This window comes from Equus caballus, chromosome 1 (genome assembly GCF_041296265.1).
Source record: "Equus caballus isolate H_3958 breed thoroughbred chromosome 1, TB-T2T, whole genome shotgun sequence".
NCBI classification, from domain to species: Eukaryota; Metazoa; Chordata; class Mammalia; order Perissodactyla; family Equidae; genus Equus; species Equus caballus.
The window spans coordinates 148,490,929-148,517,686 of NC_091684.1; the positions used below are offsets into that span (position 1 = coordinate 148,490,929).

General features: G+C 37.9%; 1 protein-coding gene across 1 annotated transcript in view; it reads left to right on the forward strand.

Moving 5' to 3' along the window:
• Positions 1-26,758, forward strand: part of PRTG (protogenin) — a 117,579-nt gene that overhangs the window by 68,377 nt on the left and 22,444 nt on the right. The window contains exons 12-14 of the mRNA XM_023616918.2: positions 24,144-24,239; positions 24,864-25,050; positions 25,891-26,018. Coding sequence (XP_023472686.1) covers positions 24,144-24,239; positions 24,864-25,050; positions 25,891-26,018 — 411 coding nt within the window. The remainder of the gene's footprint in view (positions 1-24,143; positions 24,240-24,863; positions 25,051-25,890; positions 26,019-26,758) is intronic.

A 26,758-nucleotide genomic window follows, 5' to 3' on the forward strand; every position in this document is an offset into this window, starting at 1 on the left:
CAGAGTCTGAAAATGCCAAATATGATTGATATTCAACTCAAATTTAGAACCTTAATACTTGAAAAATTTAAAAACCAATACTCAAAAGAAATGGAGCGTCCGCTTCTAAAATAATTCTGTTACTAAAGAAATACTGTTACATTAAGATAATAAAAAAGAAAAGATTTTCATTTCTAATTTTCAACTACCTCTGTTTAAAGACAAAATGTTTGCAGATGGATGGAACTGTAAGAACTATGCAGAGTTACAGTACATCATCTGGTTATCTTTCCTTAAATTCTTTTTCTTGAATGAAAGCTTATTTGTCACTCTAAAATATTTTTGGTATTCTCCGGATGAAATTATAGATATCTCTCTTCTTTCCATTTAGAGAAATCTTGCCTAACTGTGTCTCAACTCTTCTGGGAGTCCTCTTGCGACCCCAAATGGTGTCAGTCATTCCCATGGTACATTTACAATGCTCTATTATAGGAGGCACGTGGCTCTGACAGTTAAAAGAGAAATATCAGTTAATAAGTTTTATGTCTGCTGCCTAGGTTTAACTTGAAGCTGAACAACTTATTAACAAATTAAATCCTGATTATTTGCCTCATCTTTTAGATAGGGATAATAATAATAATAGCCATTTTAGAATGTTAACAGGATTAAATGAAATAGTGTATGTAAAGTTTAGCACAGTGCCTGGAAAATTGCATTTTAAGTTCTCAGCAAAGGTTAACTGTTGTAGCTGTTTTTAAAATTCCTCTCCTCCCGGGGTGGATCCTGGAAATCTGTGTTTTAAAAAATCTTTTTCATGTGGTTTACCATGATTGTTAGATTTGGAAACCCGTCCTTCTTGAGCTTTAATATATGTATGAATTACCCCAGGGATCTTGTTAAAATGCAGATTTTAATTCAGTAGGTCAGGGTAGGGCCTGAAACTTTTGCATTTCTGCCCACTTTGAGAAGCAAAGATCTAGAGCAAGGAAGCATAGGCAAACTTTCTATAGTGGGCCAGATAGTAAATATTTTAGGCTTTGTGGGTGTTCTGGACTGAATGTGTATACCCTCACTAAATTTTGTGTTGAAGCTATAACCCCTAATGAGACCATATTTGGTGATGGGGACTTTGAGGAGGTGATAAATGGTAAATGAGGTCATAAGGGTGGGGCCCTGAGCTGATTGGGCTAGTGCCCTTATAAGAAGGGGAAGAGACACCAGAGCTTGCTCTCCAGCATGTGGGGACACAGCAAGATGGCAGCTGTCTGTAAGACAGGAAGAGAGCCCTCACCAGAAACTGAGCACTGTCAGACCTTGATCTTGGACTTCCCAGTCTCCAGAACTGTGAGAAGTTTATTTCTGTTTTTTAAGCCATCCAGGCTATGATGTTTTGTTATGGCAGCCCGAGCAGACTGATACAGTGGGCCATTTGTTCTCTGCCACTGTGGCACAAAAGCAGCCATAGAAAATCTATAAATTCATGGGTGTTGGGTGTGTTCCAATAAAACTTTATTTATGGACACTGAAATTTGAGTTTCATATAGTTTTGATGTGTCACAAAATACTCTTATTTAAAAATTTTATTTTCCCTAAATAGCCAATGTTTCTCTTTGTAAATTAATAACTTCTAGCTTTAGTTGGTTATTCTTTTCTGAAATCTGTCAGAAATTTGTTTTTGTGCCGTCTAGGTTCCTGTGTTGCTGAATCTCTTGTCAGGCCAATTTGAGTTTTAAGTATTGTTACCACTAAGCCCCTCCTTAGTCCACTTCTATTGCACTTTTTATTGCTTGTTTCTAGTCATATTTCCCATGTTTCTCAGTGTTCACATGGGGGAAAAAATGGCCCTTCCTGGCTGTCATCCTTCAGTCAGTGTATTTCTTCCCAAACATCCCGGGCATGGGAGAATCACAGGCTCTCAGGTATAATCTTCCAGTTTGGGCCCTTCGTTCCCTGTGTTTTGTTTGCCACTGAGTGCTCATCCACAAATTCATCCTTTCATTCTCAGATATCTACCAAGCTTACCGTGTGGTCGTCCCTGTGTTAAGATGCACCCATATTCAATGTAAACATGGTCATAGCCTTTGGGGAACGTAGAGTCTAGGAGGAAGACTGATAATTAAATAGACAATTAAAAGAAAGTGTGATGAACTGTTTGATAGTGGACGTCAGATTCTGTTATAGCACTTGCAGGAGCTTCTGACCTGTTTCAGGGCTGCAGTGCGGATGGCTTCCAGGAAGAGGTAACATTTTTGTTGAGATCCAAAGGGAGAGTAGGATTAGCCAGGCAAAGTGGCAGGGGTGGATACAGGTTATTTGGGGCCTGGAAAAAGAAAAAATATATAGTAAAATAAACAAAATAATAGAATAAAAATAACATACAAACGTACTGTTGGCACAGGGCATTGAGTAGACCCGATGCAAGTAAAGGGCTCTGAAACTTAAGCTTCACAGCTAAATTTACTTCTTCAAAGAGGGAATGGTGGAATGCAGGAAATACTGAGGGAATGGGGAAACTCATGTGAGATGACCAGGAGATGAGGGATGACCGTGTTCTGGAGCAACTGAAGTGTTTCTGTGACCACAGAGTGAAGCCAGAGAGGCTTACAAGAAGCTAGGTCTTCAGCACATGGTGAGCCACGTGAGGGAATGTGGGCTTTATCCTGAGGGCAGTATGAAGCCATTAAATGGTTTTAAGCAAGGAGTGACCTGATTAGATTCATATTTAGAAATATCTTTCTGTTGCAAGCCTAATTACTCTTGATTTGGTACATCTCATTTTAGGCAACTGTGGTACTGCCAAATTACTTAAATTCTGTTTCTAGATGAACAAGGAAATAAAGGAGACATAGCCGTGGATGCTAGAAACCCATAAACGTCAACTGTTCTTTCAACCCACAGTGCGAAGCCAGGAGCATTTAGCAGTCACTCAAAAGGAGAGTATTTCTGAGCCCTCTCAGCTGCCATCACTGAGCTTTATGGTGGGCTCTTGGAGCTGCAACACTGTTTACAAAGCCCCTGTAGCACTGTGTGAATACAGTGAGTGCAGTGTTTTATGGAACTCAGTAGATTTCAGATAAAGAGGATTCTTTGCTTTCTTGGTTGTTCTTTTGGGCCTCTACTTTGACACAGACGCTCTTTGGCCTCGCGAGTAAGAGAATGAACTCCATTTAGGAATTACTGATAATGGGCTGCAGCTACCATTAAATTAATGTAAATTAATTACCAGTAAATTAATCGCAAAATTGAAACCATTCCCACAGCATGCATTTTGACTTCTGTGATTTCTTCTCCTAACTCTTTGTGAAGACATTGCCTAGAAGATAGCGCCAATTAGAAATGCAAAATTTCTAATTTTAGGGTTGATACAATATATATTTTTCTCAGAATTTTTTATATATATATATATGTATATATATATAAAGCTATATATATATATGTATATATATATAAAGCTATATATATATATGTATATATATATAAAGCTACTTGGTTTAATAACGTAAGATTGCTATCTACACCAATTTAATTGTCATATCAAACAATTTCATAAAATTTTCAAATTAAAGTTTACCCCCACCCTAATTATCTATTTTAACTTATTTTGCATTATTTTTAAAATTTAAGAATTAGCGTTTATTGATTGAATGCACATGCTCTGTACCAGGCCCTGTATTGGGCACCAGGAATATCAACATAAGATGGCATACCTTCCTCCAAAATATTTAACCTCAGCGTGCAGGATCTATCAGCATTCGTAGGAAAATGTGCTGATAGACGAAATTAAGATATAATCAGAATATTCTGGAAGCATAGAGGATAAATGACTGATTTTTGCTGCATAATGAAGAATAGTTTGCCTGTTAGAGAAATGGACAAAAATCCTTCACTCATAGAAGCTTAAAATGTATAAAAGCAAAAAGATTGAAGAGGTAGCCTCATTGGTTTGCTATGGCTAAAACATGAGTCGCATGGGTAGGAGTTGTAGAGACTAAAAGCATAGAGTTATATAGGGCGCATGTTTTAAGGGGCCTGTGTACCCTGGTAAATGGTTTGGTCTTTGTCCTATAATATAAGCAATGCAGAGCCATCAAAAGTTTTCAGGTGAGAAAGTGACATGGCTTGTTTTAGAAAGGTAACTGTTAATGATATATCGTAGAGGATAGGTTTAGAGAATGCAGTGAGTATGGGCCAAGGAGGGGGCTACTGAAGACAGGAAAACAGTAAGATGGTTGTTGAAATATCTAAGATGCTGAGAGGGTAAGCTAAGACAGTAGTTCATTGGAGAGAAGGCAGATATGAAGTTGTTTTGGGCTTAGAATATGTAGGACTTGACTGATGACATGTGGGCCTGACTGAGGCCTTCAGATATGGGGATTACGCCTGAGCAGTCTATGAAAAGATGCTCAACGTCATTAGGGAGATGCAAGTTTAAAAATTTAAACTACAGTAAGATACCACTACATACCTATTAGAATGAGTAAAAATTTTTAAAATGTCAAAACTGCCAATCACAAGTCCTGTCATAAATGCAGAACCCCTGGAATTCTTATGTATTACTGTAGGAATTCAAAATGGTACAGCCACTTCTGGAAGACAGTTTAGTGCTTTCTCATAAAATTCAACATGCCTGCCTGTATGACCCAGCAGTCCCATCCTAGGTGTTTACCCTGGAAAAATGAAAACTTATGTTCACATAAAAACCTATACACAAATGAATAGCTCTATTCACAGTCCCCCAAAATTGGAAACAACAAAATCCTTGAATGGGTGAATGGATCAACAAACTGTGATATAGCCATACAATTGGTGTGATGGAATTGTTCTGCATCCTGATTATGGTGGTGGTTACACAGTCTGCATGTGTTAAATAGAACTGTACACCACGAGAGGTCAATTTTAGTGTATATAAATTTAAAAATTAAAATAGAAGACTGAGGGTTTTGACATCCTAGGTGGTCAGAGTTTAAATCCTTGTTCTCCACCCCCTAGGAGTGTGCTTTTGGTCAAATTACTTCATCTCCATGAACCTCAGTTTGCTGTAAATGTCTAGGATATTGAGGATTAAATGTGCTAGTGCATGTGGAACCCTCAGCACAGTGTATTGTACGTAGTAAGTGCTTGATAACTATTAGCTGTTCATTTCTTTTATCAGTTTCTTTTACTTGCCACAAAAGATAGAGGAATTTTAAATAAGCAAGAAGCAAAGGGGATCAGAAAAATCATTGCTGCTATATTATAGGAGAAATCTACTTGGCAAATTCCAAACTGAATCTTGTAGCAAATCACAGAAGATATTTTGCACTTTTCAATATTTAAAAGCCTTTTTGTAATTTTTTTGTTCCAGTCAAATGCAACAGCAGTACTATCGTAATTTGCATTTCTGCCTCTTAAATTCAGAGGATTGCAAAAAGGACTAGAATGACATTGCCCCTTAAAAAAATAAATGCCTTATGCTCTTTTGCTGTATATTGTACTGTATCAGAATTGTATTAATGGTATCCTATAGGGTGTTATACCTAACAATTTTATTTTCCACTTTAAAAAGATCATTTTGTAGTGAGAGAAGGAAGGAGCGATAAATGCCTATATTTTCTTAAAAATTTTTTCGCCATCTTTAAAAAAAATAATAAGGTTCAACTTTCCGTGTCAAACCCCAAAAAAATAATTGGGAAAAGAATTTTGATGGTTTTTCCTGGACTTTTATATTCTTAGTCTTGAATAGTCGTCACCTTTTGAAATGCTCTAAAACATGGAAAGCTCTGTGAAAAACATCTGTCTTGTTATTAAATGAGGAGTAATTTGTGAACAAAAATGATACACAGCTATTTTTTTCTTTTTTAGATAAACCGAAGTGGTTTTTTTCCCCAAGAACAAAATTGATGCGTTTGCCTAAATGGTCATCACTTTCGTAGGTTTGAAGTTGTTTTACTGCTTTAGCAGCTGTGTGGCCAGTTTTCCAGCAGACAGTGGTGGTGGGGAGGGGGCTCGGTTGCATCTGGTTCTCTTTGTAAAATGCCTGAAAAGTTGATATTTGGTGGTTTCTTGAGAAAGCAGTTCATCTGTAGAAGAGGAGCTTTTTAGTTCCTAAATTAGCTTGCTGTGACTCATACGCATACGTTTTGTTTTCTTGCTTAAAAAAAAAAAGAAGAAGAAAGAAAGAAAAGAGTAAAGAAAATCGTCTGCCCTAAAACTGCATAGCACAGATAACCCTTTGACCTTTGGTGCTGGGTAAAGATTTACAGTATTCGTGGAGCCTCACTTCACATGCCTGACTGAAAAGAACCCTAAATAAAGTAAGGCCCCCGTGGAGACGGAGAAAATAAGCAGGATAAGGAAGTTCCATTATTTCAAGCGGCTGTGTTTTTTTTTCCAGTCTGTAAAGTGAAATACCGATTGTGATGTGTTTCCAGTTTGGAGTCTGATGTCACCTAAGTTTGGGGTCTGATGGTAGGGTGGTTAGAAGAAGGGGTGCCTTGGGCAAAGTGTCCTTCTCCGCCTCCTTCCTCTCAGCATTTATCCCTCTCTCAAATTAAATCTCCATTTGAAATATCTTTTCTTTAGGGAAAGCAAAACAACAGAAAACTTAAAAAGAAAAAACCCAGACACTATTGAAATATGGGTGAGAATGGGAATCACCAATTGTTTATCTCTTTATATGTTAAGAAGTCAAGTTTTTCTTCAGATATAAAGTATAAAAAGTGCATGAGAACAAAATGAGTCCCACTATTTGTCTCCAGAAAAAGAATTTCTAACTTGGTTCCAAATGACGCTTCAAGTTAAGGTATTCGAAGAAACTTTAATAATTTACTATCTAATGATGTTCATGTCTATTTAATAATTATTTAACTCATAGCTTTACACTGAATCTTTAGCTGTATGTATCTCTCTCCTAAGAAAGCCTGGTCTTCTCTACAGCACTCTGGATTTATATTTTGAAGTTTATTAAATTGATTTTACTGTTTTATTTTCTGCTTCCTTTCTACATGTGCTAGTAAAACCTCAATAAAATGGTAACAAAAGTAATGTTTCCTTGGTATTAGGAAGATGCTCATAGTTATTGATCAGCTCTTGGTTATTTTATAGGTCAGAACTTGCAAATGGTATTTATGTGAACGAAGGAAAAACTTCAGTAAGCTTTTCATTTTCCTATTTGAAAGAATCTGTAAGCATGGTGAAATACTTGACATGACTTGGGAACAATTTTCCTTACAGAAAGGAACACACTTGTTGTAGGAAATTAAATCAATACTGTCCATTAATCATACTGCATGTCAACTCTCAGATCACTCTGGAGATTTCTGGTGAATGTAAAGAATCTTTAGATGTGTGAGGTCCTTAAAGATCTAAGTAAGTTAAAGGAGAGGAGGTTTTTTAGATGCCACATTAGCACATGAAAGACACTTCAAGGTGGATAGAAAAGAAACATTTGCTGTAGAGCAGTAATTATAGTTGCAAGTTTTGTTTTGTTTTTGCTTTAAGCTTGTTCTTAAAAAAAAACCTAATGCAAATGAAATTTTAAACTTTGTACTAATTACGCCCTCCATGGGGTGGAGGGGAGCTGCAAGACAGGCTGTTATTGGAGGAAAACATTTGTTGTCTTAGTCTTTAAAAATATTTTTGGGGGCTGGCCCCGTGGCCGAGTGTTTAAGTTCGTGCGCTCCGCTGCAGGCGGCCCAGTGTTTCCGTTGCTTCGAATCCTGGGCGCAGACATGGCACTGCTCATCAAACCACGCTGAGGCAGCATCCCACATGCCACAAAACTAGACGGACCCACAACGAAGAATATACAACTATGTACTGGGGGACTTTGGGGAGAAAAAGGAAAAAAATAAAGAAAATCTTTAAAAAAAAAATCTTTGTATTTTGGCTTCATAAGGTACGTAAGAGGACTGTCACACATGTATATGTTATAAATAAATAAAGGTATATGTGTTGTAAGTATGCATGCTAGAAAAAGAATTTATTAATGGAAGGTGAAATAAAAACATTTCAAGATCACTCATCTAAAAGAGAGAATCAGGTATTTCTAAGTAGTTATCCCAGGTAGGAAGCTTTACAGTCTAGAAGAGGAATTAGATATTTAATCGAATCATCACATAAGTTATAATTACAAACTTTAGTAAGTGCTGTGATGGAGAAGCCTAGGAAATTATAAGGCCATGTTATAGGGGACACTGTATAGTTTGAGGGTGGGGGTCAGGGTGGGTTTCCCTGAGAAACTGATACTGAGTTGAGATCTGAAAGATAATAGAAGTTAAGCAGGTGAAGGACCCTGGTGGGATAATGAAAGAGTTAAAGAAGGCATAGCATAAACTAGAGTCATCAGAACAGGCTAAATACTGGTATGCCTTCCTATCTAAACAACCTGATTTATCGGTTGATTTGGGTAAATTAGTGTGATAACATAATCCTGACAGAGTTTATTGAAATTGTACATATTTTTCTATTCCATTTCCAGATGTTTGAAATCTTGAAAGACTTTGCCTAACATCCCAGAAAATGTAGCCTGCCCTGTGTAAGGGGAGGCCTCTTGAATTAGCAAGGATGGCTGGCTTCATTGACACTACCTTGGTTTATCATAGAAGCTAGAGCAGTTGCTTCAGCTGAAGGTGAAAGTGGCATCAGCTTTCTCAGCACGCCAGGAGGTTAAGAGTAACTTATGAAACCTGTGCAGACAGTAGCCAGCACATTTTGCCTGATTATCACAATTCATACATCTTCGCTGGTAGATTGTATAAATATAGCTAACTAGAGTCATTATTTCAAATTCATGTATCTCCTGCTTCCTTCCAAGAAAGGGTTGGAATGACTCAATACAGAAACACAAAACTCAACAAAGTACGAAACAAATAGGTGATTTAAGGCCCAGTGTTCATAAGGGTTTGGGATTAAAGAACATTTATACTAGTAGCGGGAGTATAAATTGATACAAAACTTTCCTAGGGATAATTGGGAAACACCAAAAAAGGTGAGGTGGGGGAGTTGTAATATGCATACTCTTTTACCCAGCAATTCCCGTAATAGACGTTTATCATAAGAAAATAATAATGAACATGCAAAAGCTTTTAACCACGAGGATCTTCACTGTAGTGTCCAGGGTCATATATAATTGTGAAAAACTGAAGAAAACCTAAATATTCAGCTACAGAGGTTTAATAAAATTAACTGTGGTACATCCGTACAATTTGAACAAATGTGGACATTCAAAGGAATGTTTTAGAAGAAGACTTAATAACATGAATCGTTGTTTCCAGTATATTAAGTGAAAAAAGCAGGTTATAAAACACAGAAAATATTGAGTACATGTGCATATGGATAAGAAAGGGAGTGAAAAACATACAACCTAATGTTCACAGTGCTTTTCTCCAGGGGCTGGTATTAAGGATATTTTATTTTTATTTCTTCTTTTCACTTGTCTGAGCTTTATAAATTTTCTATAACATATATTCAGTCATAATGAGAAAAAAAAAAACAGTGAAGTTTTTAAAATTGAGTATGCCTAAATGAAGAAATTGGAACAAAGATGATAAAGGTTGGATGAAACCAGGATTATGGCTTCTCTATTGCGTGCCGTAAGATCTGGTGTGATTGCTGGAAATGCCTGTAAATTTAGGTATGAGCTTCCTTGTAGCCAAAGCAAACGGCAAACGCTGTTAGCTATGGAGCACAGGATATTTTCATTATTAGAGGAAGATTGTACTATACTAGTTAAATTCCTGAAATACACTACCTCCAGAAAAACTCTATATGCTCAAATAGTTGGAGATTCTCTACAAATCTGTGTATTGAAAACTATATTAACTTATGCTTGAAAATGACTTAAGATAATAAGGAAAGAAAATTCCTATGGTTTCTAGAATCGTTTTATAGGATTTGGGATGACCTAGAGATATTATTGGAGGAAACAATTAAAGTAATTTTTTTGAACTTTCACCTTTCTCTGTCTGGATGGCCAAATATGATGATCTTTAGTATGTTTCCCTTTCTTGAATAGGCTCCTACTCTTTTGTAAAATTACCTTTTGTCTCAGAAGAAAAGTCATGGCAGATGGGCCTTAATTCTCACCCTACAAAACTATAGAAACTACATTTAAAACCTCTGAAAACTTCAAGAAGTAATGAGACACTCTTTTTGTGTGTGTGTGTGAGGAAGATTTGCCCTGAGCTAACATCCATTGCCAACCCTCCTTTTTTTTTGCTTGAGGAAGATTAGGCCTGAGCTAACACCTGTGCCAGTCTTCCTCTACTTTGTATGTGGGATGTCTCCACAGCATGGCTGATGAGTGGAGTATGTCTGCACCTGGGATCCAACCCAGCAAACCCCAGGCCACTGAAGCAGAGTTCGCAGAACTTTAACCACTCAGGCCGGCCCCTGAGACAGTCTTTTGAAAGGCCCATTTTTCTATGCATATTTCCCTTCTGAGAAATTACAGCTATTGTTTTAATCATATTCTCTGTCCCGTGTTGACTCAATTGCATACTTCATGGCTGTGATTCTTGGTATACTCTATTCCCATGCTGTGTACATATTACAGATTGGCATTCCACTGTGACTCATTGAGAATTAAAAAAAAAATGAAAAGAAATTTGTATTTGCATTGTTTATATAAAGTCCCAGATATTTCTAGAAATCTTACAAGAAGCCTAAAAACATCAGTGCTTTTCTTTTGTTTTTATTGTCCTCAGTGTCAGACAAGAGTTCAATACAAACATTCATATGGAAAAATATAAATAAAGATAAAATTGGCCATTAAGAAAATTAGGCTATTCTGGGGTTAGAAAAGCTTTTGAAACCATAATATTCCTTTTCAACAAGCAATCTAACAAATTCGCACTTACAAAAAACATGGATTTTAAGTTTTATTTCCCTTAATAAATCCTAAAGTCATAATCTAACCCATGTAGTATTCTTGCCAAAACTGTTTTGTCTGAGTCTAATAATGAGGAAACAATCAGATATATCCAGATTGTGAAACATCTGGAATGGATTCTTCAAAGATGTCATTGCTATGGAAGATAGGAAAAGGACAGAGAACTCTTCTAGATGTGATGTGCAGTGTGTGACCCTCAGTTGGATTCCGGGGTGGTGTTATGGCAACAGCTATAAAGGACATTATTGAGACAATTTTGGAAATTTAAAAATGGACTATAAGATAAAATTGCATCATTGTCAAATTTATTGGCTGATGTAATAATGGTCTCGTGGTTATGTAGGAGAGAACATTCTTGTTCTTGGGGGAAACATGTCCAAGTATTTAGGTGTGAAGTGTTGTGATGATTCAACCAAAGAAAAAGTGTATGTATGGGCACTTGCACACACACATATAAATAACGATAAATAAATATATCAAAATGTTTAAAAAACAATCCTGAAAGTTTAAAATGCCCTGTACTGTGTTTTTTTTATCATTAATCAATACCTCCTAATTAAGAATGGTTTTACAGAATGATTATGCACTTGCTTAAAACAACAGCACTTCCAAAATAACAGATATTGAATGTAAGAAGCCTTTGATCTTCTGTTGAATATTTTATCTGAAAACCTTTTTGGTTTAACTTTGTGTGCTCAAATTGTTTGAGATTCTCTATCATGTGTATTGAAAACCATTTTAAGATATATTGAGTACTTTCCAGTACCCCAAAGATCTTCAGTGTCTTTCAATACCTGAAAGATTTAAGGGTTATATGGAATTTGAGTAGACTGTTTATAGCCAATTAACACGGTAATCACTTGCACCTGCTTGTATCAAAGAACTCCCAGAATTCTCTTATCTGCTAACATTAAAATCGACGTCAGAGTGATACATTCAGCAAAGTTTAAATAAATTGTTGTAACATAGTGCTTCTTGTCAGTTCTCAAGGAGGCATAAATAAATAACACAATCCTGTTTTATCCCTGTGATTGATGGAGCTGATATCTCGCCAGCTTGCATTTCCCACTTGAGAAGAAATTTAAGGTTGATTTCAAGCTGTCTACCTGCGTCTTTCCCATCTTGTAAGCATGCTTTTAACTGCTGAGGGCTGAGATTTGGAGGAATGGTTATCAAACCACAGATGTTTTTGCAATGAAACTGTGCACCTCCGACCAAGTCGCTGTGGTTCAGGAGATGATAGATGGTATTTTCATGTTGCCTCACAAAAGGGTCAAAATGGCATGGCGAGCCCATGACAGTGAAACGGAGAAATGTTAGTCCTGGAAGGAAATTTATTTCATGGCTTCAGGGGAAGTTTGGTTGTCATGAATAGGCTCTCTCTGTCAGTCTATAAAAATATTGTTTGTAAGGCAATGATGTATGTCAGACAGTGTATGTGTGTTGGCAGACAGGGCAGCTACTTAAACAAATGTTAAGCCAAGTACAGTAGCAGAAGTCAAGTACTTTGGATGCTTTTAGGGAAAAGATTGCTCTTGATAGAAATATCAACATAATCAAAGGAATTTATTTCATTTTCTTAAGTAAACTTCATTTGTACATTCTATAGTCTCTTAATTGTTCTAGGAGACTGCACCTCCCCCCCATTCTAACACCCTTTTTTGTCTTACAATTATAAATTCTTATGATCAGCAATTGCTCTATTTTATTCACTTTTAAATTATTCAGGAACATATATGTGGACCAACCTTATTAGTACTGTTCACATAAAGCCATCATAAATTTTGGGACAGTTAAGCTGCTGCTTTTTTGGAGTCTGTGTTTTTTTTCCCTCCTCCCCACCCCAAAGGAAGTATTAACTCTTGGCGTAATTCCATTAAATGATGGTGTGGGACGACTCAGGGTCAGCGCTCGCTCATCTTACAAAATTGGACCTTTGAGGTGCATTTCTTCCACAGAGATTTACAAAGGGAAAGGAGTGCCATAAGAAAGGAACATAGAAGATCAAAAACTGTGTTTATGAGAGCCTCCAATATCACCTTCAGATTCGTTTTTCAGTGTTTGGATGTGAAACACTTTCATTCATGGCAGTGTTCAAGTAGAAATCTTCGACCCCAAATATTTCTTATCCAGATAGCCCCAAGTAATGCATTTGTCAAAAACGAAAAATAATTTTTAAAAAAAGTCTTGAAAACCTGATAGATGTATAAAAATTAAATCACATCATCAAAAAAGAAGTCATTGGGGGATGTTAAATAGAGATTATCAATAGGATATACTTATTTTGGGAGGAAGCTGATTCTCAAATGTCACATACAAAGAACTTTCTTCTAAATTATCCTAAGCTCAGTGGGAGAGGGGATGTTTTTACTGGGAGTGAGAGGTGTTATTTGTCTTAAGGCCCTTCAGGGGGGCAGAACAAAAGGGACTGAGTCATTTCAGGTTTAGACAAATATTCTACCATCAGCTTCCACAGAGAGCTGTTCTACAGAAGACACAGGGAAAGTTGGGAGAGTGGGGGATTGCCCCTCCAGCTGCCATTCTATTTTACATTCAAATATTCTATGTTACCACGAAACAGATTTATAACATTTTGGCATAGTGATCATTTAAAAAAACCCATTTCTGGGGCTGGCCCCGTGGCCTAGTGGTTAAGTTCACGCGCTCTGCTGCAGGCGGCCCAGTGTTTTGTTTCGAATCCTGGGCGTGGACATGGCACTGCTCATCAAACCATGCTGAGGCAGCGTCCCACATGCCACAACTAGAAGGACCCACATACCGGGGGGCTCTGGGGAGAAAAAGGAAAAAAAAAAAACCCATTTCCTTTAAATTTATAATGCAAATGGAGTGAAAAATGTTTATGATTAATAATCTGTTACAGAAATTCAGTTTATAAGCAAAAGGAGAATGAATTTTTAACCGAAGCTTAAAGTAAAATTTACATTCTTTTAGCTAAAAGCCTCTGTCTTTAAGTCAGCATACTAGCACATTCATGTAAGCCATTTTAACCATCATGGATTAACTTTTTTCGTTCTAACATAAGTCTGATGATACAAGACTAAGAATTCCCTCTCAGAAGCAATCTGCTCCCCTATGGCAGTATGGTTTAGAGGGGCGAGACACCACAGTTCTCACAACGTTTGGATGACTTGAAGGCGAACCACATTGTTTAAATGTGATTTGTGTTTTTGTTACTGTGCTTAAACATAGCATTTTAAAGCAGAGTATTTCACTCTGCTTTCCTTTCCCACCCATCCCCCTTAGCATTTTTCCTGCTCCTCTTCTGCTGGACCAGACTTGGGCTGGCCCCAGATTCCCTGTCAGAGGCCATGACCCAGGTGTCACAGCGGTCCTACTGCTGGCCTCTTCTCTGAATAATTATATGGGGGGTATTGTGTTGGAGGGACAGGCTTGGGGGCAGTGTAGTCACCCTGGCTGGCCAGACCAAGGAGCTCTCCAGTCGGACTGCAGGGGAACAATGGGCCTGAAAAGGCTCACACAAAACCTTGTAGCACAAAAGATTAAATTAAAAACGGACATTTAGCCAGACACGAGGTTTCATCCTTCAGAATTTCACCTTTCTCAGTTATTCTGAGCATTTCCTACCTAGTAGTTTCAGACTTCACATATGCTGACCTTATTTCAGCAAATTTTCAGATTGCTACTTACCTTCGCATATATAGTCTAATATATTTGACTATTTTTAATGCTTTGGAAACTATCTTAATTGTGACACTTTGTTGCTGACAGAGGCAAAACTTTTCTATAGCAGTATTTTAAGTAAACAATTCAAAGTAGTGCATAGTGATTTTCGAAGTAATGCTTTGTAGTTTCTTAAGACATTTTATTCAGCCACTCTAGCATGTTCCGTGTCTGTAAATTGAACAAGTGGCAGGGGATTGTCCTAAAGTAGATGTGATTGCTTCATTTTCCTTTGGTCCTAGGAGGACTACTTTTCCCACCACATGCGAAGTTTCTCTAGAAGGATTGGGAATAAAACTCATCAAGTCTTTACCAGATTTGAATTTTAGAAATGATGTCAGAGGTGGACTCACTCCTGTGGAGTCAGAGTTTTCTCATGGTCCTGACCTCCGGTTTTCTCTTAATTTTATCTACCCCTGACCTGCGCACTCTGGCCTGGCTCTTTTCAAGGCTTCTGGAGCCTCACCAACAAGCAGCAGCTGAAATAAACAGGCCTGGTTTTCATGACCCCAGTGTTGTCTTTTAATGTTGGTCCACAGCTAAACACTTTGTAAATAATTGTTTTCTATTATGCATTTTCCAGGAAACTAAACTTCTGGATATGTTAGTATTACAACAAAGAATTCATAAAGTTTGAATGGATGTCCATCAGTTTTATTGTCCAAGTTCCTCTCTAATCAGAGAATACTTGGTCTTTGTAGTTTTTGGAGGGAGGTATGGTGTGGAAACTTCCTATTAAGTGCGCCTATTAGTTTTTAACTTTTATGTCTTAAAGAAGTGTAGGGACAGAACAAGGATCAAAATTTGAAAGGATTGGAATTCTTAAATGTTTTCTCCTTAAAGTAAAATTAACTTAGTCCTTAATGTTTACAGCTTTGATTTTTCTGCTTTTGTTCTCTTGTGTATTGATTACTTTGAATGTACTTAATATCACCTGTTTATTCAGGGCCTACAAACTGGCCTCTTTCAGAGAAAGCCTAAAACCCAGAAGTGGGCAAAAAAGGGATTTAAGTCACAAAGCCACTCAGTAGGAGAGGATGCCGTTCTTTAGGATGTATTCTCTTAATTTATACATGTTCTCATGTGTTTTACTATCTGGCTTCTCAAACATTAGTGATTATAGGGTCCCTCGCTTTATAAAACAGGCCCAGAAGCACTGATTTGCAGCTGAAAGACAAGAAAAATAACTTAAAAAACAGCTACTCTTTGTTGTAGAAGATACTATAATTGATGCTCATAAGGATGGTTTTGAGGCATCAAAAAAAGTTTCAGTTAGGGGGCCGGCCCCGTGGCCGAGTGGTTGAGTTCGCACACACTGCTTTGGCAGCTCAGGCTTTCGCTGGTTCTGATCCTGGGCGTGGATGTGGCACCACTCATCAAGCCATGCTGAGGCAGCATCCCACATGCCACAACTAGAGTGACCTACAACTAAAATATACAACTATGTACTGGGGGGCTTTAGGGAGCAGAAGGAAAAATGAAAAAAAAATCTTTTAAAAAGTTTCAATTATTCCTAGCATACTAAAGAATCAGGGAAGTCTGAAATATATTTTTGGATATTTTATATAGAAAAATAGGTAATTCTTAAAGGAAAACTGGTTTACTTATGTAGAAGTGTCCTTATCTATAAAACAAGAATAATAATTCTTATTTTATAGGGTTGTATGGATTATTTAAGATAATGCATATAGAAGTACATAGTAGCTTGTTGGCATATAAAAGATAATACATTTTCCCCAATTACTTTATTACCAAAGCAATCCATATTTATTGTAGAACATGTAGAAATACAGGAAGCAGAGTAACTAAAAATTCTACCACATAGACATAGATACCACTGTTAGCATTTTGGTACACAGCAGAAGATACTGCATTTTCAATGCCCTTTAGAGCTCTGCCTCCAATGTCCTACCACTTCCTTGCTACTTAGCTCCGTGTTTTCTGCTACCCCCAGCCCCAACCCCTTCCTGATGAGTTTACTCTGTTGAAAGACCTATATACCAGATGTCATTCTTACCCTTGGTGACTTCTCTGCAGTATTGGACATTGTCAACCTCTCTTCTCTTGACATCTGTGACATTTTACCTTCCTGATTCTCCTCACTTCCCTTTTCACCCCCAGATTTCTAATTCCTGCTGTTTTTCCTCTCCCTTGGCACCCGGTCCTCTGTGTAGATGACTGCTGAATGTGCTTCTCCATCCTAACTGCTGGCTCCAGCCCACACTGTGAGTCACCCACTGGTCAGCTCCACTTGAATGTTCCTCTGGCATCTCTGATTCAGCATGTCCTTGGCTCTGCCAAGCATATCCTCTTCCATTTCTTTTGGTCGACCCAGACTGGAAAACCTTAGGAGCTTTCTTACTTCTTGTTCTCATTCGTCCCGTCCCTCAACAATTCCGTTTAGTCAGCTGTCTTCCGTGTCTATGTAATAAAATCCTCAATGCCTAGCCTGGCTCTCAAAGCTCCCCAAAATCTGCCCCCAGCCTGACTTTTCTCTGTGACCTCTTTTCTGCACCCTTTACTGAGCTCTCTTCCCTGTTACTCACCCCCCATACATGGGTCCTATCCCTGAGCCTTTGCTTATACTCTGCCCTTGGTCTCTTCTTCCCTATGCTTCCTATAAGGTCAAATTCTGCTCAAATGCACTTCTATGAAGCCCTCCCCACCCCCTAAACTAGTAGTAACCATTCCTTCTTTTGGATTCCCTTAGAGTTTTAACAAATCCCTTTGCAGCAGTTATTCCTGTCTTGTAGGTACTTAATTGTACCTTTGTCTTAGCCCCCCTAATGCACTGTTGCCTAAATAAGTTTGAGAACAACTGATATATTTCAACTTCCTAATCTTAAAGGTGGTAAAACTGACATCCAGGAAACTGCCTTTGCAGCCATACAGCTACTAAATCCAAGATTAAAATCCCCTAATTCTCAAACCACTCTCTCCTCTACATTTGTTTATTTAGCACTAAAGAGCACTTCCTAAGTGCCAGACGTTTTCCTAAGCATTTTACAAATATGTACCCATTCTCTACATTAGGAAACTCAATCCAAACCCAAGAATCACTACACCAGATTTCTTGGTGTAGTGATTACACCAGCCTGCCTTTCTCCAGGAGAGGGAGCAAGGATGAGGAGTTATGGGATGGTAATAGTAATTATTTAAATTATTACTGTTGATATTTTTATCAGTATGTTATTATAATTGTTATTACATAGGCACTCTTTTAGACACTTTATGTGAATGAAGTTATTTCCTCCTCCCAACAGCCTCAAGAGGTAGATGCTATTATCATCATCATATTCATTTTCTGGATGATTTTAACCAGGGTACAGAGAGAGAAGAAAACTTCCCCAAGTTACACAGTAATGACCAAGCTAGAATTAGCATCCAGGCAGTCTGGGTCTGACATCTCAGCCTTTAACCACTGTGCTAGACTGTCTCTTAGTAGCACTGATTCATTAGGAAAGTTGTCTTATTTCTGTTTGTCTCAGCATCCTCCTCTGTAGAGGACAGGTGACAAAAACAATACGTAGCTCACAGGGTTTTTAGAAGTTCCTTTGTAATATTTACATGTATGACAAACAGTAATCCATGGCAGCCCTTCTCCCTTCTTACTGCTTTGCATTTCATTTGGTGAAACTTAAGCAACAGCTCTCGTTCATGCATACCTGTTGTGAATTGCTCATTCCTCAGTTTCAGCTGATGTCTGCACAGCTCTCATCTTTTTAGCTAGAGGAGTGGGGTCATCACTGTTCTTACAGACACACAAATGCCATCTAGTGATGGAGAAGAGAAGCACAAGTTAATCAAGTAAAACTGCAAGGAGGCATGGGTTTTCTGTTGTTTTATGGTCTTTAGGAACTCTATTATGCCGAAGTTTTTAATAGGTTACTTAAGATATTACATAAAGATACAGTTAATGTACTATTGTTGTTAAATCATATACTTTTAGAGTGGAATTAAACAGGTTCTTGATCAGAGCATTGTTAAAAGATTTTGGCATTACAGAGAATCTCATTTTATTAATCTTCCTTTTTCTTGTTCTGAGTTGTAGTCACTGAGGGTAATAAACACCTAATTGTTAAAAATGGATATGATTAACAGGATGAATTAATTTGTTATTTCCATCTGCTTGCTGTTTCTAATGCTAGTCCTCAAACTCTTCCATATTTCCCTTTCATGAAACAATCTACTCTTCTTCCATTAGGGAAGAAGTCTATTAAGTTGTTTTCCAAAGCATTTATAATCATCAGGTTGTTTCTTTGTTAGCAGATGAAAGATTATTAGATTAAAGTGGAAGACGTGGGTGAAGGTGGATTTGACACTGAGAGGATTATAAACCATGTGACGTGGTTGCCAAAACAGAAGCGTTCTTAGTGGTCATAAACACAAAACACAGCTCCTTCAATCATACATACAAGTCAGACACACACTTGAGAGGCTTTGCCTGCTCTATGCACCAGGGAATGTTAATGAGGACAGAGAGGATTTGCTAATTGCTAATTTACTGAGGTTCTGGATTCTAGACCTTGCTTGATATTCAACCATCTTTGATATTCATTTAACTTCACAAAGATGATTTCTAAATTTAAGTTCACTATATTTTTGGTAGTACTTTTTCTGTTCTCCCAGGCAACTTTATTCACATAATAACAACAACAATTAGTTTATGTTTTTACTAATTATAGGAACTGTGCAAAGTCCTTAGTAGGCATGATTTCATCTAATACTCTTAAAATCCCTATAAGAGCTTATATCTCTATTTTTCAAATGAAAGTAAATGAGGCTTAGAAAGCTAAGAAACTTGCTCGAGACTATACAATTAGTGAATAATATATTCAGACTACTGATTTACCAGTCTATCTCCTTTGATAGATTGAAATGAAAAGTAAGAGTTATATCTTTCTAATCCTTGAGTCTTTCATACGGTGTCTTTTAGTAGGCACTCGATAAAAGTTTGTTTGATACCTATGAACTCCTCCTTGGCCAACCAGACTCTGGTTCTAACTCCTCCTTGTGTAAAACAAACTCAAGTAGAAGAGTTGGTGGTAAGAATGAATCAGAAAGGAAAGAAGGTGAGGCAAGTCCCAGAGCAGGTGGAGAAGATAAAAAGTGTGTAGCCATAGCAATGTTTCAGGAAGGAGATCTGCATTTTTTGGCCAAAGGTTGACTCCCTAATAAAGGAAAGAGAAGCTCATTTTGCTGGGACCACAATCACTTTATGTTAAGCTGACACTCCAGAGCTGAACTGTGTTAAGTCAAAACTTTTAGGGTCAGATAAGTGTTAAATTAATTTGAGCTTTCTTTCCTGACCCATCATCTTTATATATTGCTATATCTTTAAGCAAGTTTAACGCTTAATACAAATACTACCAAGCTGAGCCATCACCCCTGGGACCATTAAGAATTAGTCCTGTGAGGAGTAATTTTTATTCCTCTCGTGTTGAATTTTGAAGGGACTGGAACCAACCCTCTCCCCTCTCTCCCTTTCTTCTCCTTCCCTCATTGGGTTTTGAGGAGGCCTACACTGCTTTCTGTGGCTGCTCTTCCTGACTTTGCTGTTTTCCCCCTAAACCACATAGTCTAAGTCTGCTGTCTCGTGTAACCAAGCACCGCATATGTGGCAATGCTTGACTCAAGAAAGGCGGTGACAGGCCTTGGGAACAGGGTGGCATTTCACAGTGTTGATCTTGGGTCTCTCCTTTGTCCTTTATGTATCAGAGGATCTTTGCAGAATTGTGCAGTTTTAGGGCTTGTGCTGCTTAATGCTGAAGTGCATTCTTTGTGCATTGACCTGTGTTTATTATATTTGTCCTAAACTCAATTTTTTTACCCTTTATCTTTAATTCTGTTAATTATGTAGCTGTTCTCTGTTTTCTTTCTTAGCTGATGACTCTCATTGCCTGATAATGCTCATCTTAACATTATTTGAGGGCTCTGGTCCCTGGGTCCCTCTGAAATTTACAAACAGAACATGAAATCGGATTTCGAACAAATTGACGAACAAGAATGAGCCGGGTTGTTCCAGGGTCTCTGGATCCTAACAAACCAAAATAATGTAGCGACTAGATTTTGAGATTGGAGTCATAGTTTTTAAAGCCAAAGAGGAGCACATGGCAAATCCACATGGCCCACTGCTCAGCTTGGCCCCAACCTGGCACTATTAATTTTTTTAAATGAGATTCTTTGTAAAGGGTAAATCACATGAAAACAAATGTGAATGGGATTTCCCTCTCCTTTAAATTATTTTTTCTATGTAATATGTCCTATAAATTTATTTTTTCTACTAAAATAATTTCCAAAATGACCCTGGTTCTTGTTTTATCTTTTGTGTGTGGGTAGAAGGGAATCTCATGCACCCAGTGTACTCGTTTTGCCCACTCGATGGTTTCCCTTTTCCTGACCTCAGGTGAACTAGCAGAAGAAGGAGCCTGGCCCTGGGGGAGGATGCTCTGGCTGCTTGAATGATGTCCAGCTGGGCATCGGAGGAGCTGCAGGTCCTCGTGTTGGGCTTGTTGGAGTCTGTGCTGGGTGCGGCTGAGCTGGGTGCTGGCCAGGGGCTGGGTGTGTTAAAGGAAGCAATTCTGTTTTCTCGTCTTCTCGGGACACATAAGCTGCTTCTGTCTGATCCACCAAAAAAAAAGGTTTGTTTCTGGGTTTAAAATTTAGAGTAAGCAGTTCGTTTTTTAAAGAGGAAGAAGGGAAAACTTAAAGAATCAATTTTAGGACTGAAAAAAAATAACCATTCCAGAGAAATATTCATGAAGCGTAGATGGATTGTTTTGCACAGTAGAAAAAAGATTAATCTCTCCACCTGTACTCGTAACGCTCATTGAAATCAGCTTTCTATGAGAGAGAGCTGTATCCGTGTCTGGCTTCTTGAGAACATGAGCTACTTGAGGCAAATTCTGTCTTATCCTTCTTTTTCTGTATCTGCTACATTCCTGACATAATACCTCACACTCTGGAGGTTTTCCTGAAGATGCTCTTCTGGGTAGAGACAGAACAAAGAAATATTTTTGAAGCTTGCACTATGAATTTATAAAGAACTAGGCTACAGAGAGCCAATTGAATTCCATTTGTACCCATTCAGAGGGAGTATTTGTAATATTGAATTCAAGTTGCAGTTAACTAATGAGTTCAGCAATATGTTAGGAGAAAAGAAAGAAGAAAACAGATTCAAATGAAGTAGCCATTAATCTGAACCGAACCTTTGAATCCCAGAATTTCAGTGCTGAATGTTGGAAATCATGAGTGATAAAATCCAAATGTGTTTCTCTGTTTTCTGGTAGTTATTTTATAAAATGTTTGAAAATATTTCTATTTTAAAATTCATTATAAGAAGACAGGGGCTGGCCCTGTGACCGAGTGGTTAAGTTCGCAGGCTCCGCTACCGGCGACCCAGTGTTTCATCGGTTCGAATCCTGGGCACAGACATGGCACCGCTCATCGAGCCACGCTGAGGCGGCATCCCACATGCCACAACTGGAAGGACCCACAACTAAGAATATACAACTACGCACCCAGGGGCTTTGGGGAGAAAAAGGAAAAAAAGATTTTTTTAAATCTACCAAAAAAAAAAAAGAAGACGGGCTGGCCCCGTGGCTGAGTGGTTAAGTTTGCGCGCTCCACAGCAGGTGGCCCAGCGTTTCGTTGGTTCGAATCCTGGGCGCGGACATGGCACTGCTCATCAAACCACGCTGAGGCAGCGTCCCACATGCCACAACTACAAGGACCCACAACGAAGAATATACAACTGTGTACCGGGGGGATTTGGGGAGAAAAAGGAAAAAATAAAATCTTTAAAAAAAAAACCAAACAAACAAACAAAAAGAAGACAAACTTGCTTGCTATGACAAAGACACATGTATTTATGTAAATTTAAAGGCCCTGTACTTTCCCATAGAAAACTCCACAGCTTCTTGTTTCAGCTTTGTGTGACATTGGACATTGTGTGACACTGGACATGCTACTTAACACCTTTGTACCACAGTTTATACAATGGGAATAACATAGATCTTATAGAGTTTTGTGACACTCGAAATAACATACCTGAAAAACATTTTCCATAGAATAATCAAATGTTGTTAGTTTTCCTACCTTTCTATCTAGAAAGTACAGAAATTTTCTGAGTTGTATAAATTTTTCTTCTTGTGTTTTTAATTTTGTCCAAACAAATAGAAATAAAACTTTTATATTTTAGGACAACCTTTTGATGTGCTTTAATATTTGATGTTAGAATATATTTATCAGAGCCAGCCCTGATGGCCTAGTGGTTAAAAGTTTGCACACTCCACTTTGGTGGCCCGGGTTTGGTTCCCTGGTGTGGAATCACACCACTCATCTGTCAGTAGCCATACTGGAGCGGGGGCTCACAAGGAAGAACTGGGATTTACAACTAGAATATACAGCTGTGTACTGGGGCTTTGGGGAGGAAAAAAAAGAGGTAGGGAGTTTTTTTTTAAAGATTAGCACCTGAGCTAACAACTGTTGCCAATCTTCTTTTTTTTTTTTTAATTGCTTTTTCTCCCCAAATCCCCCCCAATACGTAGTTGTATATTTTAGTTGTGGGTCCTTCTGGTTGTGGCATGTGGGATGCTGCCTCAGCATGGCTTGATGAGTGGTGCCATGTCCACGCCCAGGATCCAAACCGGCAAAACCCTGGGCCACTGAAGCGGAGCGTGCAAACTTAACCACTCGGCCACGGGGCTGGCCCAAATATATACAACTTTTATTTGTCAACTGTACTTCAGTAAAGCTGGGGGAAAAATGAAATGCATTATTTCTGAATAGTATTTATTTTTACCCTAAGTACTCTAGTTAAATGTTATCACAAACAGTTACATTTAAATGTATTTATATCATTAAACTATTGAATATCTTATAAAGTATATCATTTAAACTTTATAATCATTTATTTCCTCAAAGGCTTGAAAAAAATTTTTGTTTTAATATGCATGAGACAGACTTTAGTTTTTGTATTGTGATGGTTAATGAGCACCCAGTAGAGGGAGCTCCAACCCATCGTTCTTGGTGAGTTTAGCTTTCAACTTGATAACCCAGGTTTGCGGAAAGGGCACACTTAGAAATAAACTTAAATAACACATGGTTATAAAAACTTTCAAAACTACTAAAAGATGATCATTGTAATTCTTCTTAACTTTGAGGAGGAAACAATGTCGCTTTGATTTCCATGCTTTTAAGTAATCTCCCATGAAATAACTAAACAAAAACTTCTACATATGTAACCTCTTATAAGTGATCCATCGCACAACCCAAGGCTTTTAAAATCAAAAATCTGTCTCTGGTCAGTAGAGGAGGAGGAGGAAGAGTGGTGGTGATAATGTTATTGTTTGAAGGGAAGGTAAGTAAAGTAAAATTTTAAATAATTGGTAGATAGTCACAATGACAATGTTATACATTCTCCGGTGAATTGCTGAGTCATTGTGTAGGAGAGGGAGAGAATGAAAATTTCATTTTACTTGGAATTGTTATGCACTGAGAAGGTTTTTAAACCAAAATCTAGAAAGGCTCTAGCACCCTTGCTCATATCTAGAGTGCTGGACCTAATTATTACCTGTTGGTTTCTTTATAGACCCCAGAAGAAAATATCATGTGAGGCTGCTGGCTTACAGCAACATAGAGGATGGCTACCAGGCAGACCAGACAGCCAGCACTCCAGGATGCGTGTGTAAGGAGCTCATTTCACTATGGCTCACACTCCTTTTTCTCCTCCTCCTCCTTTAAATTTAAGTCTCATTACTACTTGGAGACTTGGTGGTTTTATTGCCCTATATCCTCCATGGTGCCTAACATAGTGTCTTAAACAAGCATGTGCTCAGTAAATATTTAAGTGAGATATATTTAATTATAAGAATCTGTTTTAGTTTTGCATGCAAAAGACCATTAGAAATTTGACCGGGTAAAATAGCCATTGAATACTTGCATACTGAGTTTTCTTTTATCTGCTTTAACCTTGAAGCTAATTATTTCCTTCCAGTTGCTGTTCAGTTTTATTGCTTCTAAGAGCTGTTTGGTTTTATTGCTACTGAAGAGGATTTCTGGATATTTTTGGCTGCTAGCCTGACTTCTCTCTGCTTCTGTTTTCCGCTTTAAGTATTGATAATGTTTGATTCCTTATCTAACTCATGGAAGAGTTGCTCAGATTGGAATGACGTATCTCTAGACCACTATAAATCTCTGGTGGAAGAAAGACCTGGTCAACTTAGGGTGGGGTATTATGATTTTACCATTTTACCACTTTCTACATTAAATGTTATGCTGTGTGGTAAATTGGCATTGTCTTTTTCAATAGCTGTTCGAGATCGGATGGTTCCTCCTCCACCACCACCCCACCACCTCTATGCAAAGGCCAACACCTCGTCTTCCATCTTCCTGCACTGGAGGAGGCCTGCGTTCACCACTGCCCAAGTAATTAACTACACCATCCGCTGTAACCCTGTCGGCCTGCAGAATGCTTCTTTGGTTCTGTACCTTCAAACGTATGTAGCTTCTATTAATAGTTGTTTTCTTTGCTTTCCTCCCCACTCACACTTCTTACCATATTGGGCCAGCTTGAGCTTCAGCTGTAAGCATTTGTCTCAGAACTTATCCTACTTATAAAATGGCTGGAGATTTTGCATCTTTAACATATTTAGTTCTGAAAACTGCATTTTTTGACATTTAATTTTCATAAATGATTTTTTTATTTCCCCAGCCTCATGCAACAAGATTAGGCAGGAAGCTATTATTACTTTCAAGTGGCCAAACTCAGCATGTTTAAAGAAAGAAACAAAAGACCATTTTCATGTTGGCATCAAAAAATAAAGCTAGTTATTCTGTTTTCTAGGTAATAGAAAGATGCCTACCACTATGCTTTAAAAGACTGGTTTGACTTCCAGTATTTCAGAGGAAATCCCTCTGTATTGGGACATTTCTATACTGTTAATTTCCTAGTTTCCTCTCAGAGAGGCAATGTGTAAGCTTATGTCTATACCAAATGTATGTTAATAGTCAAATTAGATTGCTACTGTTTTAGTCTAAAAAATTTTTTTTCCTTTTTTTATTGCAGTAATATTGGTTTATAACATATAAATTTCAGGTGTACACCATTTTATTTCTATTTCTGTGTAGACAAAATCGTGTTCACCACCCAAAGACTAATTACCATTCATCACCGTACACATGTGCTCTATTACTCCTTTCACCCTCCTCCTAAAAAAGTTTTTAAAGAAAATGAGGAGTTAATGAATAATAGTAATAATAATGGTCGATACCTGTATTGAGTGGAAGTACTAACAATGTGCTATCAGCATTAACAACTTCGTCACTCATTGTTATAGATCAGAAACTCACATGTTGGTTCAAGGTCTGGAACCAAACACCAAATATGAATTTGCTGTTCGATTACATGTGGATCAGCTTTCCAGTCCCTGGAGCCCCGTTGTCTACCAGGCTACTCTTCCAGAAGGTAAAGAAAGCACCTCCCCTATGGACTTTATCTAAATGTTTAAAAAATATGTATGTAGTTTTAAAGAGAATACTGCCATGGTTGCTACCCACCAGTTGATGTGTATATATTTGTTTTGTTTCTTAACTTTTGAAATTTCTTTTCCTTTATTATATTTAAAATTTCTTTCCTCTCAGTGTTTGTATTGCACAAACAAGGGGGCTTAAATTTAAGTGTCTTTTTAGGGGAAACTAAGTTTTTTTAATCAAGTGTGCTTTTCAAGGCTGCTCCCAAATTATTTAAAAGGAAAGTAAGTGAATGGTGTATTTAATGTTAGGAGCCCACAGTAGAACCTATTTCTGTTTGACTGGTGGCTTGATGCTGTGCGTAGTGCAGTGGATATGATGCCTGATAGGGCACCAGTTCTGAAGCTTACCTATGGCTCTCGCCAAGATGCTTTGCGTCTCTAGACCTGCATTTCCTCTTCTCTAGAGTGAGGGTGAGGACTGGATGATCTCTAAGGGCCATCGCAGCTCTGTATAATCATGCTGAGAGAAAGCAAAAGACATTTACTTCAGCGGGCATAGGGCTTCCTTGCGGTGGTATTGGCGATATTCCAAATGTGATGCCAAAAAGCAGCTCTTCAGCCTTTTAGCTCATATTAAACCTGGGGTCAACTAAAATCCCAAGACTTCACCACTTTTCATGGCTATAAATTATTATTCTAAAGTCTGCCCTATAAACTCACTGATTGACAGTTT